This window comes from Danio rerio, chromosome 13, assembly GCF_049306965.1.
Source record: "Danio rerio strain Tuebingen ecotype United States chromosome 13, GRCz12tu, whole genome shotgun sequence".
Lineage (NCBI taxonomy): Eukaryota > Metazoa > Chordata > Actinopteri > Cypriniformes > Danionidae > Danio > Danio rerio.
The window spans coordinates 42,829,038-42,847,098 of record NC_133188.1 but is presented as its reverse complement, the minus strand read 5'-3'; the positions used below and the strand labels follow the sequence as shown (position 1 = coordinate 42,847,098).

Genomic DNA, 18,061 nt, shown 5'->3' with positions numbered 1-18,061 from the left:
TTCTTCTAGAGAAAGTCTTATTTGTTTAATTTCATCAAGAATAAAAGCAGTTTTTAATTTTTTTTTAAAAACGTTTTAAGGTCAAAATTATTAGCCCCTTAAACCTATTTATTTTTCTGATAGTCTACAGAACAAACCATTGTTATACAATAACTAGCCTAATTACCCCAACCTGCCTAGTTAACCTAATTAACCTAGTTAAGCCTTTAAATGTTACTTTAATCTGTATAGAAGTGTCTTTAAAAATATCTAATCAAATATTATGTGCAAAGATAAAATAAATCAGTTATTATAAATGAGTTATTACAACTATTATGTTTAGAAATGTGTTGAAAAACTCTTCTCTCTGTCAAACAGAAATTTGGGAAAAAATAAACGGGGGCTAATAATTCATATTAATATATATATATATATATATATATATATATATATATATATATATATATATATATGTGTGTGTATATAATTTTTTTTTTCATTAGTCATTATAATATTGAAAATATTTTGTACATTTACTTGTGTAAATGTACTGAAATAATATTTGATTATATCTATACATTGCTAAAATCTTAATGACAATGTTAAATGCAATTTTCTTATTATTTAAATATATTTCTTATTATTTTAGTTTTTTTAATCATCAGAATCCAGATATTCAAATCACATGGAAATATTATTTATTCCAACTTCAATAATTGGACATTTATGATTGGTTTTGTGATCCAGGGTCCTGTGATGGCAAAGCTGTTTTTATTTTCAAGAAATGTCATGTTCCACTCTTACAGTGATCTGTCCATAAAAGAAGGTAGCTTGTTTCTTCTTAGTAGCAGCAGAATAAGGGAGCCTGCTCCTCTCGCGCTGTTTGGAAGGAACCTGCAGGTGGTCCACCCCCCTCAACCGCTCTCCACAACATTTATCACAAACAGGACGACAAGAATTAGCCAACGGAGAACTATTGAGCTGCTCGCTGAAACTATTGGGAAACTGTGAGCTGAGGCTGATAACAGAGGGATAGGACAAATCTGCTCCATTTCTTGAGGAGCTTTGGGTCGTCCCATTGGTTGGGTCACTCTCACCTCCACCTACAGACCTCTCCTTTTCTCCACTTCCCAAAATGCTCCTCAACCTTCCATGGATTTTCCATCGCAAGCTCTGCAAGGCCCCTTGGAAGCGCTTACTGAGAAGCGCATACAGAAGCGGGTTGATATCTGAATTAAACAGCACCAGCCAATAGGAGAAAGTGACTGCTGATGGAGGGATGAGGCTGTTGGGTCGGGACAGGGAGGTTTCAATGGCCTGCACCAGAGCTACACTAATATAGGGTGTCCAGCACAAAAAGAAAGCACCAATAATCAAAAACAACCTCAGGACTCCATGATGGTGAGGTTGATTGAGATGCTGAGGGTGGATCTGAGTCAGGAAGGACTGAAAACGTCCAATAGCTGGTGCATCTGGAGCATTCTCTTCCAATCGATCCATCACAAACCTCCCGCTTACATGGTAGACTAGTCTGGATGGAGTGTTGGAGTCTATGAGTGAGAGATTCAGGTTGGATCTACTGCGCTGGAGATGTTCTTCTAGGCTGTGGATCCTTCTAGAGTGGTACCGTGCGACTCGGACAATCTTTGCGTAACAGAAGAGGATGATTACAGCTGGGAGAAGGAAGGAAAAGCAGGCTGTTGTGACCGTATAGCTTGGACTGTTGGCCCAGATGACGGTGCAGCTGAAGACTGGAGCCACATAAGCAATGGTGCTCCAGCCCAGGAGAGGAGGACAGCAGGTCACCATAGCCTGCAGCCAGATCCATAGCACCGCTGAACCCGCTCTCCATACTGTGCAGCGCGAGTCATACCGCAGACAGTCCACGATGGAGAAGTAACGGTCAAGAGCGATAGCAGCGAGTGTTAAGATTGATGCAGTGCAGCAGACTGAGGATGTGTAGCCGACAAACAGACAGAGATTCTGGAAGATCAAGAGAGCAGAACATCTGATGAAAGACCGTAATATGGTGCATGTCATAATTAAAGGTGCTGTATGTAAGTTTGACACCCAGTGGTTGAACTAGGTATAGCACTCTTGGATCAAAACAAATGCAACTCGGGTTGCCAGATTGATGTGAGTGTGCCTGACTATCAAGCCAGCTGATTTAAGGCTGATTTGAAGCGAGTGTTTTCTAATTAAAAGCAACGATAGAAAAATGATTATTTCATACTAAAAGGAATTTGTCCTAATCAACACCTGAAATTTCTATTTTAGAAACGGCTAATATTTCTCACAGGTGAACAACAGGATAAATTATGATCACCTCAGATACACCTCATGTGCTTTATTCAGTGTTAAAGGCTAACAATGTGAGTTTGAATGGCATTTTACATGACATTTATTGCCATACTACTGAAAGCAGCAGCAGAGAGTTCACCTCAGATCTTGAAAATAAAATAAACTGTTGAAAATTGAACTTTAGAGCTGTGAAATAATGCAAACCAACACATGTCAGTAATTCAGCATCTACATTTAATGATGTTATAGAGGGTTAATATGTATTATTACATTATAAACCTTCCCATTTCCTGAGTGAGTGCATATTCTGTGCTGAATAGCTATATTCAAATTTCTGTTGTGTTTCGTCTGGTGCAAACAGCCAAATTGCTTATCATTGCTTATTGCGTGTTGTTAGGACACGAGGTTACAATGTAACCTGCTCACCTAATGTTTACGTTCTTAATATTTATATTATTTGCTAATTAATAACCTCAATGAATAACCACTGCTTCACATGAAAAAAAATTCTTGTTCAGAAAAATATATTATATTTGGCAATGGTGCCTATAGTCCCTAACCTGATTTCAGCAGGTAGGACATGTTCCTGGATTAACATTTGTGTTGATTCTGGAACCAGTGTCGGTCCATCAAACAAGCAATATAGGCGGTTGCCAAGGGCCCCACTTTTCTTGGAGGGCCCCACGACCGCTGCTATTGTATATTTATTCTGAATGTATAAGCGATGATGAGGGTGTACATATAAATCATGACCAACGCACATTGCGCAATCCACGTATATCTCCAAAATGCACACGTTTGATATAAACCCGAAAAAGTGTTTTAAAGTCTTAAGTAATATAACCTCATAAGTGCCCAATCTCTGCCCTTCTTCATTTAGTTATTAATTTATTTGTATTTTGTATCACACTTGCACTTTCATTTACAATCTTTGCAAATGCATTTGTTTAAATGCGAGTAATAGGTTAAATATATTTTAGTTAATAAAAAAGTATACACTTGAATATTAAAACTTTTGTACTATGTTCTTACTGTTTTTACACCTGTGGGCCCCTTTTTTTGCCTATAAGGCCCCTCAACCCTACCGGCCGGCACTGCCCGGAACAACATTGCAGTCAGCCAGTTGGCATTAGGGGATACAATAACCATTTGAGTTACGTTTATTGTTTTTCAACTAATTTCCCCCTCTGATTTGTGGATAATTTAAAGTTATGATTGGGTTTAGGTGTAGGAATAGATTCATTACTTTTTTCAAACAAAAATGATGTTCCAGGATCAACATATATGTTAATCCAGGATAATTGCATACTTGACAAAATCATGACGTGCATAGGCTAGTTTAGTGGTGCTAGTGCTTTAAAAGTCACTGTTTAAAGAATAAAGGTTGAGTGTAAATCATCTCATACTAACTTTGCAGTTGACCCATCCGTTGTTCATAATGGAAACTGCCACAAAAGGCATGACTCCGATACCCACAAAGAAATCACTAATGGCCAGATTAATGATGAGGACAGAGGTGACAGTGTGGAAGGTTTTAGTGGCTGCCACAATCACAATGACCAGGGCATTTCCTGATGAGAGAGAAGAACAGCACAATAACAGAATAAATACATTTAAATTAAACTTTTTTATTAAAATGTGTTTATTAGTAGTAGTAGTAGTAATATTGTTAAGTATAAAAACAGTAATAAATGTACAGATAATAAATAAAAATTATAAAAAAAATATTTTATTAAACAAAGTGGAAAGTGTCATTCTGTAAAACTATAGACCAATGACCAAACTACATCACACATGACGACACAGGGGTCCCCGGTTGCAAAAAAAAAGACCGGCTACAATAGTAAACATGTCGTGTTGTGCGGTAGGTCAAATTCGAAAGTTCAAAAATAGAAAACTTAACTTTTACCATACACCACACTGCTTTAATGCACCTGCAGACGTCTTTGGCTAAAATAGAGCTGAATAAAGTGACGACCAAATTAAAAATGCTTGACTCTGCAGTTCTCATGTTATATAAGGTAAGTTTACGCTATGTGAATCATACACATTACTCATTTTTGATTACAGAAATGATTTTAGCAAAAACAGTTACTTATGGTTCATTAAACTGCAGACACTGAATTCAAAGAATAAAACATGAAAGTGTAAGTGATTAAGGACAACGTGTGACACACTCCCTATGTTGTTTACCACGGCACTTTGAATATTCGGTCTGAAATAACCTACAAGTGTGACTTGAAAACAATATTATTAACGCTGTTTATTTGACTGTGAACAATTTTGTAGTTTAATAGTCATTGGCTGCAAATATGATTTCGCTATTTAGGGTTTGCAAATAATACTTTAATGAAATTATATTATTAAGGAGAACGTCAGAATGTGTATTTTATATATATATATATATATATATATATATATATATATATATATATATATATATATATATATATATATATATATATATATATAATGTGTAATCAATATATCTTATTTCTAAGACAACAACAAACTGTACCGCATCGGATGTCATTCCCTCGCTAACGTTACAAATGCTAGCGCTCCCGGTTTCTTTCAGCCACCTCCCTGCGCGTCCATCCTGATTGTTTACAAACATGGTAATAGGTCTATAGTTTTGCTGACTATAAAGAACAACAGTACAATATCAAGATGAATACATTTCAATTAAATCCTATTGATTTCTACAGATTTATTGAATTATATATAGAGAGAGAAAAAAACATGGTTGTTTACCTCCGAGTACTGCGGAGAAGTACGTTACGTTGCACAAATTAAAAAAATAAATATCTACAAATAACTAACTTTATAGTAAATATGATAATGAGTTAACAGAATACGCATTCAAGACAACTGAATATTATAATGCGTTCCTGGATTATATTATTGTAATGCGAATACATATATCAAATCCAAAATTAAGTTTCGTTCGTTCTGCGCTCCCCCGTGACGTTGTTTGAGTTGGTTTCGGCCGGCTGAATAAATTCGCACCGCGCATCTTGCTACGCTGTTTGTCAGTCGAGATTGGAACGAGAAACGCAGACATGCCTCGTCCAGTCAAACTCACGGCAACGCTACAAAAGTGCTTGTAAGTGTGCGATAAATATTGGGGTAAAAGTTGGCTTTATATTAGCACATTTGGGTATTCACGTTTTTAACAATTTCAAAAACGTCTTTGCCTGTGTTAAATGGGGAAATCATATTAACAATGACTAAGTATGGGGCGGGAGTTCTTTGATTGGTATTTGGTTACTAATACAGTATGAATGTATCACACCTTTCTGAAACAATAAAAGTGTTAAAAAAAAACAATGACTAAAGTACCACATTGTTCAAAGTTAAAGAGGGCTAGCGTTAATGCTGTGAAGAAGTCATGCTTACATTTGATTAAACTCAGACCGAAAGTTCGAAGTAGCGTAAACGTTGTACTGGTAAAGAAAAAAAAGTAGGCCTACCACGATAGAGCGTGGCATTCGGACCTTCTTCCATCGAGATATGCGTGTTATCAGGTTTTTTTTTTCTTAAAAACGTAGAGTACAGTTACATTGTTTTGCTTAGAGTACATCTTGATAATTAATCTGCATTACCTATTTTAATGTTGCTTTACTGTTTTGAATGGGAAAGTCCAAATGTGCAAATCTAAAACCAACTTTACCTGAATCGAATTAATAAAACATTGATGGTAACAAACAAAACGTGTGGCGTTTTATTACCTATGTAAACCTTGAATATAAGAAACCAAAATGAAGCGTGAATGGAGTAAGATAGTTAACCAGACTTTTAGCACAGTAAACTTTGCATGAATGTATGAATAAACTTAACTTGAGGGGGAAATCATGTTTAATTCGAAATTGTGCATTTCAAATGTTCAATTTGTTATATTCAACATCTTATTTTCAAGGTGAAAAGATTAAATGATAAAACAGGTTTTTCTTCTCCATAAGTAGTTTATATATATTTTTTTCTTATTAATCAATTTCGTATATTAAAATGTTAAATGTAAATCAATCTCTGAGCAATCGCCAAAGCTTTATAATAAAATAACTGATCATTTACCAGCTTTTATTGTTTATCAATGCCACAATATAAGGCATGAGGATACTTGTTTTTCTACATACAAAAGGTTACGGACAACTTCGAATGTAAATGCATTTAAAAGTGAATTATTGAAACAAAATTGGAGAACAGTATATAAAGAGGTTGATAGTGATAACGCATATAAAACATTTTTAAATATTTTCTTTTTATTATACGATTAACATTGCTCAATATTACATTTTATTCATATACCAAAAGCAAATAATAAGTCCATGCATTACAAAAGGTTTGTTAAATGCATGCAAAAAGAAAAAATACACTTTACAGATAATTTATTAAGTATCGTACCCCAGAGGCTGAAATTATATATTAAAGGTTAAAAAAAAATTAGTATTATTTTTAGAAGAAGTTAAAAGAAATGCTACAATAAAATATGAGATAATAATATAAATAATTTGAAAGGCTTATGGAATATTTTAAATAAAATTATAAGAAATGGAACTGATAAAAAAATGAAGTTATCCTGAATATTTCATTGAAAGTGACCATAAAATAAATAATAAAGAATAAATAGTAAACTCTTACAATAAGTTCTTTGCAAATGTGGGACCAGAATTGGTTAAAAATATCAATGATTTATCAATGATCCACCCCTAAAAACAGAAGGGGTGGATATTGATTTGATTGAGAGAAATCCCAATTCTAGTTTTGTTAAAGTAGTAGATAAAAAGGAAATAATAGGTATTGTAAAGAAATGTAAAAATAAATTGTCCATAGATTGGAATAATATTGATATGAATATAATTAAGAAAGTGATTGAAGGCATTGTCGAACCATTAACCTATATTTGTAATAGATCTTTCCAATCTGGTAAATTTCCAAATAAAATTAAAATTGCAAAGGTAATTCCACATTATAAATCTATTATACATCTAGAGATAAACAACATTTTACAAATTATAGGCCAGTTTCTACACAATCTCAGTTATCAAAAATTGTAGAAAAACTTGTTGACAGGCTTAACAATTTCATAGAAACGCATAACCTTTTACCTAATGAAGAATATGGGTTCAGGAAATATAGATCAACATCTCTGGCAATAACAGAAATTGAGGAAATTACTACTAAGATTTTTTTTATATATATATAGATTTAAAGACGGCATTTGATACAATAGATCATAATATTTGATAAATAATATAAAAAGGTATGGTATTAGAGGTGTAGCCTTGGACTGGATAGTCATTATTTAAAAAATAAGCAATAGTTCGTTGAAATTGGCAACCATAAATCATATCGAAATGTAAAGTGTGGCATACCACAAGGATCAGTTTTAGGTCCAATATTGTTTAGAATTTACATTAATGATATGTGTAAGATATCAGAGTTGTTTAAGTTTATTCTTTTGCAGATGATACAAGTGTCTTTTGTTCTGGGGATAATTTACCAAAACTTATGGAGTTGATTAAAACAGAAATAAATAATTTACAAGGACCTATCAGTAACTAGCAGCAGCAGTGGATTGAGTGCTGGATGGTGATGTTGAGTGCGGTTCCCTGCTAAGTGGCATCAGGAGGAATGATGCTCTCACTCGCCCTCGCTCAGCTCAGTCACTCTTACCATGGCGAATCCCTGCCCAATGATCTCTCACTGTTCAGTGGAGTGAAGTGGTGATGCTTCAATTGGTGGGTGACGGTGAGTCTGAATTAAGTGTTTTAGTAGACTATCAATATGCTCCTCTAGATGTTAATGTGCTCCTAATCTACCAAATTCACATTTAGATGAGATGTAAGCATTTATACCTCAGCTACTCATCAATTCTAAAAGTACTGGAATTCACAGCTTATTTCCTGTTCTGCTTAGACTGAATAATTATAATATTGAAATGAACTATTGCAAAGAAGTTAATAATAAAATATAATAATAAAAGCATCAACACAAAAGTACACTAACAATACAATATATATTAAAAAAACAATAATACATTAAAAGGGCCTATCAAATACTAGCAGCAGCTCAGTGAATTGTAGTGTAGTGAGTCTGTCTGGATGGTGATGTTGAGTGCTGTTCCCCCACACCATATCTATTGGTATGACCCGTGGCATCAGGTGGGGTGGCGCTCTTACTCGCCCTCGCTCAGCTCAGTCACTCTTACCATGGCGAATCCCTGCCCAATGATCTCTCACTCTTTAGTGGAGTGAAGTGGTGATGCTTCAATTGGTGGGTGACGACGGGCTGGGATCCAGTTCAGCTTCTCGCCAGTTTAACAGCAACCAAAGATTATGTCTGAGTCTGAATCAAAGTGTGTTAGTAGGTTAGAATTAAAACAACTACTAACACCTTAGGCTATCAATATGCTCCTCTAGATGTTAAATGTTTGTGTGCTCCTAAACTACCAAATTCACTTTTAGATAAGAAGATATGAGCATTTACTTCAGCTTCTCATCTATTCTAAGAGGACTTAAATTCACAACTTCTTTTCTGCTCTGAATGAATAATTATAACATTGAAATAAACTACTGCAAAGAAATGAATAATAAAAACTTTACATTAATACAAAAATACACTAAGAAAATAATATAAAACAACAATAATAAATTATAGGGACTTTTCAGAAACTAGCAGCAGCTCAGTGAATTGGTAGTGTAGTGTTGAATCTGTCTGGATGGTGATGTTAAGTGCTGTTCCCCCACACCATATCTATTGGTACGACCCGTGGCGTCAGGTGGGGTGGCGCTCTTACTCGCCCTCGCTCAGCTCAGTCACTCTTACCATGGCGAATCCCTGCCCAATGATCTCTCACTCTTTAGTGGAGTGAAGTGGTGATGCTTCAATTGGTGGGTGACGGTGGGCTGGGGTCCAGTTCAGCTTCTCGCCAGTTTAACAGCAACCAAAAATTATGTCTGAGTCTGAATCAAAGTGCTTTAGTAGGTTTGAACAAACTAACACCTTAGTAGGCTATCAATATGCTCCTCTAGATGTTAAATGTTAGTGTGCTCCTGTACTAAATTCACTTTTAGATTAGATTATATGAGCATTTACTTCAGCTTCTCATCTGTTCTAAGATGAATTAAATTCACAACTTCTTTTCTGCTTTGAATGAATGATTATAACATTGAAATGAACTACTGCAAAGAAATGAATAATAAAAGCTTTACATTAATACAAAAATACACAATATAAAACAACCATAATAAATTATAGGGACTTGTCAGAAACTAGCAGCAGCTCAGTGAATTGTAGTGTAGTGAGTCTGTCTGGATGGTGATGTTGAGTGCTGTTCCCCCACACCATATCTATTGGTATGACCCGTGGCGTCAGGTGGGGTGGCGCTCTTACTCGCCCTCGCTCAGCTCAGTCACTCTTACCATGGCGAATCCCTGCCCAATGATCTCTCACTCTTTAGTGGAGTGAAGTGGTGATGCTTCAATTGGTGGGTGACGGTGGGCTGGGGTCCAGTTCAGTGTCTTGCCAGACTAACAGCAACCAAAATGTATTTATTTGCATGTTGTAAATGAGTTTGAATTAAAGTTGAGCAGAGTGCTGCATATTTGAACCATAGTATGGTAAAAGTTTATCATTTGTGTGTGTTTTAAGGCTTGCGATTATGTGTAGCATTTAAAATTTTGAAATTATAACATTTGTAGCTTTAGCAAAGACTAATTGTATTTCATTAATTATAGAATGAAGACGATACAGTGTTATTTAACAGCTGATTAATCAATTTCTCTAGCTGAATACTGCTGAAGTTCCCAGAACATCATTATTTCATTATCTGGTGCTCTATTCTATTTATCTATGCTTGTAATTTGCTTCATTATATTTTATGCAGATACACTCCCCTACAGATATTAATCTAACTAAATGAATTCTTTCCAAGTAGATATTCAACTCATCCGTTTAATATATGTGAGAAAAACTAAATTTATATAGCACTATTTAACACAAACAGAGGTAGACCAAAGTGTGTGGGGGATGGGGGCAGCTGTATGAAATCCAAATGTTTACATTCTTAATCACCTGTTTCTAAAGGTTCTGTTTCTAAAAGTGAGGGGGACATATTCAAGTTTTCAACCTAGATGTAAAAACAGACAGGGATGAAACAGATCTAATATAGAGGAGCAGAGCATTCCACAATCTAGGACCAGCTACTGCGAAGGCACGGTTACCTCTGCATTTCAGCCTCGACCTTGGGATGCGTAACAGTCTCTGGTTAGATGACCGAAAAGACCAACCAGGCTGATGCTCAATCAACATGTCTGACAGATAAGGTGCCAGGCCATTTAGAGATTTAAAAACCAAGAGAAGCGTTTTAAAAGTGACTCGATAGTGCACAGGCAGCCAGTGCAAAGAGCATAAAACTGGTGTAATGTGGTCATGTTTCTTGGTACCTGTTAAAACCAGCATTTTGTACTAATTGTATCCGGGATAAGGTTTTCTGACTAATCCCAATGTATAGTGAGATACAATAGTCCAATCTAGTGGTAATAAAAGCATGGATTATTTTTTCAAAAATGTTTCTAGATAAAATAGATTTGACTGTTTTTAAAAGTTGAAGCTGAAAGCAGGATTTGACCACTGCATTATCTTTCTGGCAAAGTTTAAGCATCATCCAGAATAACACCCAGATCTTTTACACAGGGCTTCATAGAAAAAACTTTGGAAGAGATTGACGGGCTGAACAAAATCATAATTTACTCTTACCCATTTTAAATTTATAAAGTTCAAGGACAACCAGTCTAACTTATATAACAAAACCATGTAAAATCTAATATTTAAACTATCAAATAGCCACATATGTGTTATCAAAGATCTAAAAACCTGAAAGGTAAAGATTGTTCCAAAGTTTAGGGCCAAGAATTGAACACCACATTCAAATTTCACATTCATTATCTTTATATAGGAAATTTGATCTCTAATAATTTATAAAAATAGACCTTTTATGAGCTCTTAAGTTGTTAATCAATTGCACGTGCTTTTGTTGAACCCATCTGTTCACATTAATTCAACTTTAAAAACTGCTTAGTTGATGAATATTTGCAGCAGAACTACATTACCCATAATGTTGTATTGAACATCTCAAATCAAAGAAGGTTAACGGTGAAGATAAAAGGTAAGTTGTTATCAGCTCATCATTTAATACATTGGTGGCCAACCCTGTTCCTTGAGAGCTACCTTCCTACTGATTTCCTTGCAAGCAACCCATATTAAACACACCTGCCTGTAATTATCAAGTGCTGCTTCAGGTCCTAATTAATTGATTCAGGTGTGTTTGAACAGGGTTGGAGCTGAACTCTGGAGGATGGTAGATCTCTTGTAACAGGGTTGAGCACCCCTAATTTAATATATGACCAATGTTAAATTGCCCACTACAGTAACAACCAGTGATGATTTTTAATTCAGATGTTGAATGTGAAAATGTATTTCACTTTTGCTTTTACAGTAATGTGCATGCGTTTACTATTGTTCATGTGACCATTTACAAATAAAATATGACCCTGGAACACAAAACTGTAGTCTTAGCATTATGTTGCTATAGCTAAAAATACATAGAACGTCAAAATTATTGGTTTTCTTTTATGCCAAAAATCATTTGAATATAGGTAAAGATCGTTTAGTAAAGACAAAAAATTCTTCTGTAAATAAAGCAAAACTCAAGTAATGTGCATTGCTGAGCAAGTAGCTATAGACCACTGATTTCCTCAAGATTTAATTTATTTTAACCATTAAATTTCAGAGTTGTACATCTCAACCAACGATTGTCCTATCCTAACTAAATCAATGGAATCGTTTATTCAGCTTTTTGGTTGATGCGCACATCTTAATTTAAAGAAAAAAGGGACATTGACTGGTTATATCATGTCTTTGAAAAAGTAAATATTTTATATAAATTGTATAATATTCCTAATTTAATACTTGCGATATAAAAAACTTCTCAAGAATCTTAATAGCTTTTATTTAAATATCAAGTTTTACAACATTTATTTGCAATTGCATATGAGACTTTTATAATAATAGTAATTAAAAAAAATTAATTACAGTGAAAATAAACTCACTTATTTACTTAGTGAAACTTATTTACTGGTAAATAAACCATTTTTTAAAAATTAATTGTTTCACTATATTGTACTGTTTAATTCCAAAAAAAAAATCAGATGTTTATTCATGGTTTTATTGCTCAGTTTTCATGTATAAATTACACTGGTCTATATTGCCTTTATTCGCGTTGGGTAGATTGGTGTTACACAATGTTGAAATTTATGTTAGCCACTGACAAACGTCTTTTCGGCTGGGTCACGTAATTTAGGCCACAAACAGCTACGTTAAATTCTAAAATCAGGTTCGTCCATTAATTGTAGCTTATATATATATAGTCTACCGGCAAGAAATGTGGCGTGTGAGCCTGTTGAAGTTGTGTGTCACTGAATGCATGAGATAAACCCTGAGTTAATGCTTTTGGACTTGTGATCATTTTTCCCACACACACAATTACAATATTGTTATCGTAAAGAAATAAAACATCGCACAGCCTCCGCCTTTTACCGTTAACACAGTGACAGACAGATAGTGTGGTTTAAAGCTCACCCATGACCGCGGCCAGACTCATGAACACCATCAGAGTCTCCAGCACCAGAAGCGTTTGGGGGGGAACAGTCGAGTTATTCACCGAAGGATGGAGAGTAAACTCAGATTCATCCGAGCTCAACCACTCATCATCATGACCACCTGAGGACTCCATCAGGAAACAGGTACTCGGATTAAACCTGATGTGGAAACTTTCTGTCGAAGTATCCCGAGGTGAGGTGCGTCATAAACAACTTGTCCATTTTAAAGTTGAAAAAGAAAATATTCCTTCATAATGCAAAACGCTTGAACAAAAACTCATTTGATGTAACGCTCACTAAGATCAGCTTCCCCGCCTACTCTCTGCATCTCCATTTGATTTGTGTCTGACAGTGCAGTTTATCATCTCCAGGGTCTCCATCAGCCTTCAGTTAATCTCCAGCGATGACAACATGGAAAAAAAATCAAACGCTTGACTTGTGAATTACAAGAGCACCAGTTGATTATTTGCTTCGTTTGAATAGTTTCGTTTCTTAAAGGGGTAGATCACCTAATTTTTTTTTAAATTTACTCCTCAATTGTATCCCTGCCTCAATCTTGAAGCTAGCTATAGCCCACACGGATACTGTGCGCATAAAAATGGTCTTTATTTACTTGTGTAAATATGTGTGTATTTGTATTTATTCTGTTTTTATATTATTATTAATTTCAATATTATTGACTAATATGAAAATGTTCAATTGATTTATTTACAAAAGTTTGAAAAGTAATTGTTTTCATATTTGATATATTATAAAACTTGCTTTGTTTACCAAATAAGTGGATCTAATTGGATTTGCATTGTTTACATTAAAGAAAAAAAAAGGTATTTTATTTCTATTCATCATATTATATTATTTATTGATATATTTATATAATTTTTTTGCCCATCTGAGCCTGGTCCTCTTGAGATTTTTTTTCTTCACTCTCGCCAATTGGTGAAGTTTTTTTTCTCGCCACTAGCTTGCATGGTTCGAAACCTGTAGAACTACGCATCGATGGATTGCTCTTCAGTGTTTGAACTCTCAGTAGTGATTATTAAACCACACTGAACTGAGATAAACTGAACTTAAACTTTGAAAAATAAACTACACTGATTCAATTTACTATGATCTTTTATGTGAAGCTGCTTTGACACAATCTACATAGTAAAAGCGCTGTACAAATAAAGGTTAATTGAATTGAACATTTCTATTTATAAAGGTATGATATTTTATTTCATATATAAAGTTTTGATACAAAATTCTCGGCATAAATAGCAAAATATGTCTGTACTGTAGATTCTGTCCTGCCCTACCAATGTGTCTTTATTCTGTTGTACTCTAAAGACATTTTGAAGAAAACTTAAAACCTTGTAAACATTGACTTAAATAGTAGGATAAACAAATAGTTTGGAAGTCACTGTTTACATTTATACAGCTTTCTTCAAAATGTATTATTTTGCGTTTAACAAGAAACAAGTTCTGAAATTAGAACAAATGAACGGTAGTAAATGACAATTGTCTGTTTTGGGTGAACTATCCCTTTAAGATTTTCAAATAAATGTTATTGGTATTTAAAAAAAATAACTATCTTGATACACAAACTGTTATTAGAAAACAAAATTTAAAGTTATGACTAAAAAAAGTTTTACATTTTTGTACAAGGTTTATAAAACACTAAAGTAAAATTCACATGTATACTGAAATTAAAAGCTAGAACTAAATATTTTAAGTATATTATTTTCACAACCAAATAATTCTAGCTTTGAAGTTGTTTTACTGTACAAAAGAGATCTATAAAAACCATAAATAAAAACAAAGCATGACCAAGAGAATACAAATATATAAATACATTGTGTTTACAGAATGCAATTACAAACACTTAGAGGCGTTCAATTTGTAACAAAGTTTATTTGTAACTAAATAAAAAAAATTTAAATATTTCATTTAAAATAGAAAATAAAACTTGAATATTCATCACTTTTAAATGCCACAACACAAGGATAACAGTGTATAGATAGCACATTTACACACATATGATGCAGTTCTCCATCTTTCTAATAAAATCTTCAGAATCCCATCAAGCAGAGTGAATCTTTTGACTCATTTGATTCGCATCATTAAGAAACAGTTCAATGCAGCATCTCCTAAACATCGTCAGACGTGTTCTGCTAAAACACAGAAGAGTGTTGAGTGAATTGGTGAGTTTTATTAGGCAGTGTTGCATCCTGAATGCTGTCTCGTGTACTCCCACACCAGGAGTGCGGCGCTGACGTGCACATTGAGGGAGCGAGTGACACCGAACTGAGGAATCTCCACACACACGTCCAGCAGCTGCAGCACATTGGCAGGAATACCTTCTCTTTCATTTCTGTGCAGAGATACAATAGAGCAAAACAGTCAACACACAAAAACACCCTGGGTCATATGATCAAGCTTTCATAAAAAATACAGCCAGAACATATAAACTATTATGCACAGTTTTAGTTTTTAGCAAAAATCTCTTTAGCGCTCTGAATACAAATGGATCTTTTTATTGATTTCACTTTTTATTGAGTGAAATATAAATGTTATGAGGAGCACTAGCTTATATAGATGACTTCAATCCTAAATTAAACAATACAAAAGCTTACTGGAAGGGTTTATAAAAAGTAGTGGTGTAACATCACTAATCTGATTCAGATTACAAACAAGGTTTAGATTACAGTATGGTTTTTTGGATCAGCCAAAAAGGGAGATGACAAATGTCATTTGTTTTCCATTCATTACAAAAAAGCACTGCAAGAAACTGTTGGTTTTAACAAACAGTGCTTTAAAACCTGTATTTCTGTTAAAAATAAAATGAAGGAATATTCAACTGAATAAAAATAAACTAAAATATTCAGTACAGTGAAACATTTACTGTTACAACTACTGATGCTGATGATGCTAAAATTTTAAATCTAACATTATTATTTGCACAACTTATATTTACTTTTAGTCTCATTTTCAGTAAATAATTCAGTTCGAATGGTTCTAAAAAAAATAATCAAGGAGCTGATTGAACTAATGAGCCAATCTTTTAAATAATACGTCTGCCTTCGGCTCTCAGTAGCTTTGCATGATAGAGATAATCAGGCTTAATAATGGAGAGATTCACACACCTGCTGTGCAGAAACATCAGGAGGCTTTACAAACACAAGTGATGCTTCAAGACCAATCAGAAAAACTACACACGCACAGACACAGAAGTGTGTGTTGTGTAACTACTTACACAATTATTTGAATGACAAAACATGTGGTTTTTAATCTATTTTGAAGGGATCAGGGACAAGTTGGACTCCCTGGGAATTTTGCCTACACTGACTCAAACACAGCCTAATTGTGATTAATATACTGTATCAGAGCGGTTTCAGAGGAAACAGTTGACTGGTTTGGTTATATACATAACATATGGTCAACATTGCAAAATGTCCTAATAGTGTCTGCATTATCAGCTATTTATAGCTAAATTTATATAAATGTACAATATTTTTCAGATGTGGCACGGTGGCTCAGTGGTTAGCACTGTTGCCTCACAGCAAGAAGGTCGCTGGTTCGAGTCCCGGCTGGGCCAGTTGGCATTTCTGTGTGGAGTTTGCATGTTCTCCCCGTGTTTGTGTGGGTTTCCTCCGGGTGCCTCCCAAAGACATGTGCTCTAGGTGAAGTGGATGAACTAAATTGTACGTAGTGTGTGAATGAGAGTGTATAGGTGTTGCCCCAGTACTGGGTTGCGGCTGGAAGAGCCGCTGTGTAAAACATATGCTGTTATATTTAGCGGTTCATTCCACTGTGGCGACCCCTGATAAATAAACGACTAAGTTGAAAAAAAATGAATGACTGAATATTTCTCAGACTGAATGATGGTTGATGCTTTCTAAATTATACATTAACCAAATAAATTATTAATAAATGGGAACACCTTAAGTAACAATTCAGTCCATTTACTACTGGCTTATTACCTGCCTATTATTAGGATAATAACTGTTTATTAGCACTTGTAAACTATGATCTTATTTTACATCCCTAATCCTGCCCAATACCTCAACCCAAATACTCCCTTATTAACTATAAATAATCAGCTAATTAGTAATTTATCAAGCTAAACATTCTAGTTAATGTTTTTTTAATAGCGTGAATTGTACGTTAAAGTGTGACCAAATCAATTAATAAAAATATAAATAAATCATTATTAAATATAATTTAGAAAATTAAATTTAAACTTCTTTCTGAAAATATTTAAATCAAAGTCAGTGATGGTTTATGTTTAGTTATGAACCAAATGAAAGCTGCTACATCACTGATCTCAGGCTGAATGTTGCCAGATCCTTGATTATGTATAAAATACATTAATTAAAAAAAATACCCTAAAGCTGCAGCATCAGTGATTCCAAGGTTAGTGATTGTTGATGCTTTTTCTAATTGTACATAAACAAATAAATGAATCAATAAATAAATAAACACATAAATCTGCAACATCACCGATTTCAGATTGAATGATACTGTAACTGTTAAACTGCCCATCATATTAAATCAAATAAAATCCAAAGCTTCTTCATCACTGATCTTAGACTGAATGATGGCTGTATGTGTAAATTGTGCGGTAATGTTGTGTGTTTTTACTGATGAGCACTCGGCGTGTCAAGACTTGTGTTTCATACAGAGGTGAGGAAATCTCAAAGGGAGAGATGCGTCAATTAACCTCACAATGTTAAACTGCACCGTCAGCACACACTATTCTCCCACCGCTTCAGAAAGACAACAACTCTCTCTTTATCAAAGCCATCCAAAAACATTGCTCGTTTCTGCATTCTGTTCATATACAACAACCTCTTAGTATTTTAATAATTAAGTCAATCGTGCTTTTTAGGAAAAATATAAATCAAATATTACTAAAAAAAGATGTGAAAGTATGCATGTTTAACTTTTAGCCATTCATTAAGCATTTTTTTCAACTAATGAAAAGAAAACATCCTAAAAAGCTTCTTTTTTTATTTAATTTTAAAATTTCCCCCCCTTAACTCTCCTGCATAGTCCTAATCCTCCACTTCATTATAACTGACACAAACTTTACAGTGAAACATTAATACAGAGGAACATTAATATACTGCTCAAAAAATAAA

The 18,061-nt window shown here is 34.2% G+C and overlaps 2 protein-coding genes across 7 annotated transcripts in view; both read right to left on the bottom strand.

Moving 5' to 3' along the window:
- Window positions 1-183: 183 nt before the first annotated feature.
- Window positions 184-13,497, bottom strand: LOC101886918 (5-hydroxytryptamine receptor 1D). 3 transcript variants are annotated; one of them, XM_073920240.1, is made up of 4 exons: window positions 5,035-5,252; window positions 4,799-4,922; window positions 3,691-3,851; window positions 477-1,962 (listed from the first exon to the last, which is right to left on the bottom strand). In XM_073920240.1, exons 3-4 carry the CDS (start codon window positions 3,739-3,741, stop codon window positions 757-759), a joined length of 1,257 nt encoding a protein of 418 aa, XP_073776341.1. In that variant the 5' UTR covers window positions 3,742-3,851; window positions 4,799-4,922; window positions 5,035-5,252; the 3' UTR covers window positions 477-756. The 3 variants fall into 3 exon arrangements, with proteins under 3 accessions (XP_068069203.1, XP_073776341.1, XP_073776340.1); XM_068213102.2 differs by lacking the exon at window positions 4,799-4,922 and having other exon boundaries at window positions 184-1,962; XM_073920239.1 differs by lacking the exons at window positions 4,799-4,922; window positions 5,035-5,252 and adding an exon at window positions 12,922-13,497.
- Window positions 13,498-14,807: 1,310 nt separating this feature from the next.
- tarbp1 (TAR (HIV-1) RNA binding protein 1) overlaps window positions 14,808-18,061 on the bottom strand; it is a 46,062-nt gene continuing 42,808 nt past the window's right edge. For 2 of the 4 annotated variants that reach the window (XM_073920221.1, XM_073920222.1), the window contains exons 29-30: window positions 15,177-15,291; window positions 14,808-15,088 (exon numbers count right to left, since the gene is read on the bottom strand). In XM_073920221.1, coding sequence (XP_073776322.1) covers window positions 15,068-15,088; window positions 15,177-15,291 — 136 coding nt within the window. In that variant the 3' untranslated portion in view covers window positions 14,808-15,067. Of the gene's footprint in view, window positions 15,292-18,061 lie in introns of all 4 variants that reach the window. The other 2 variants (XM_073920219.1, XM_073920220.1) reach the window with 1 other exon arrangement.

Excerpts from the sequence above, each read along its gene's own strand:
- LOC101886918 (XM_073920239.1), bottom strand. The coding sequence starts at position 13,075 with ATGGAGTCCTCAGGTGGTCATGATGATGAGTGGTTGAGCTCGGATGAA. Across the intron at positions 3,852-12,921 it reads GAGTCTGGCCGCGGTCATGG|GAAATGCCCTGGTCATTGTG; the intron begins GTGAGCTTTAAA and ends CTCTCTCATCAG. Across the intron at positions 1,963-3,690 it reads ACGGATGGGTCAACTGCAAA|AATCTCTGTCTGTTTGTCGG; the intron begins GTTAGTATGAGA and ends TTGATCTTCCAG.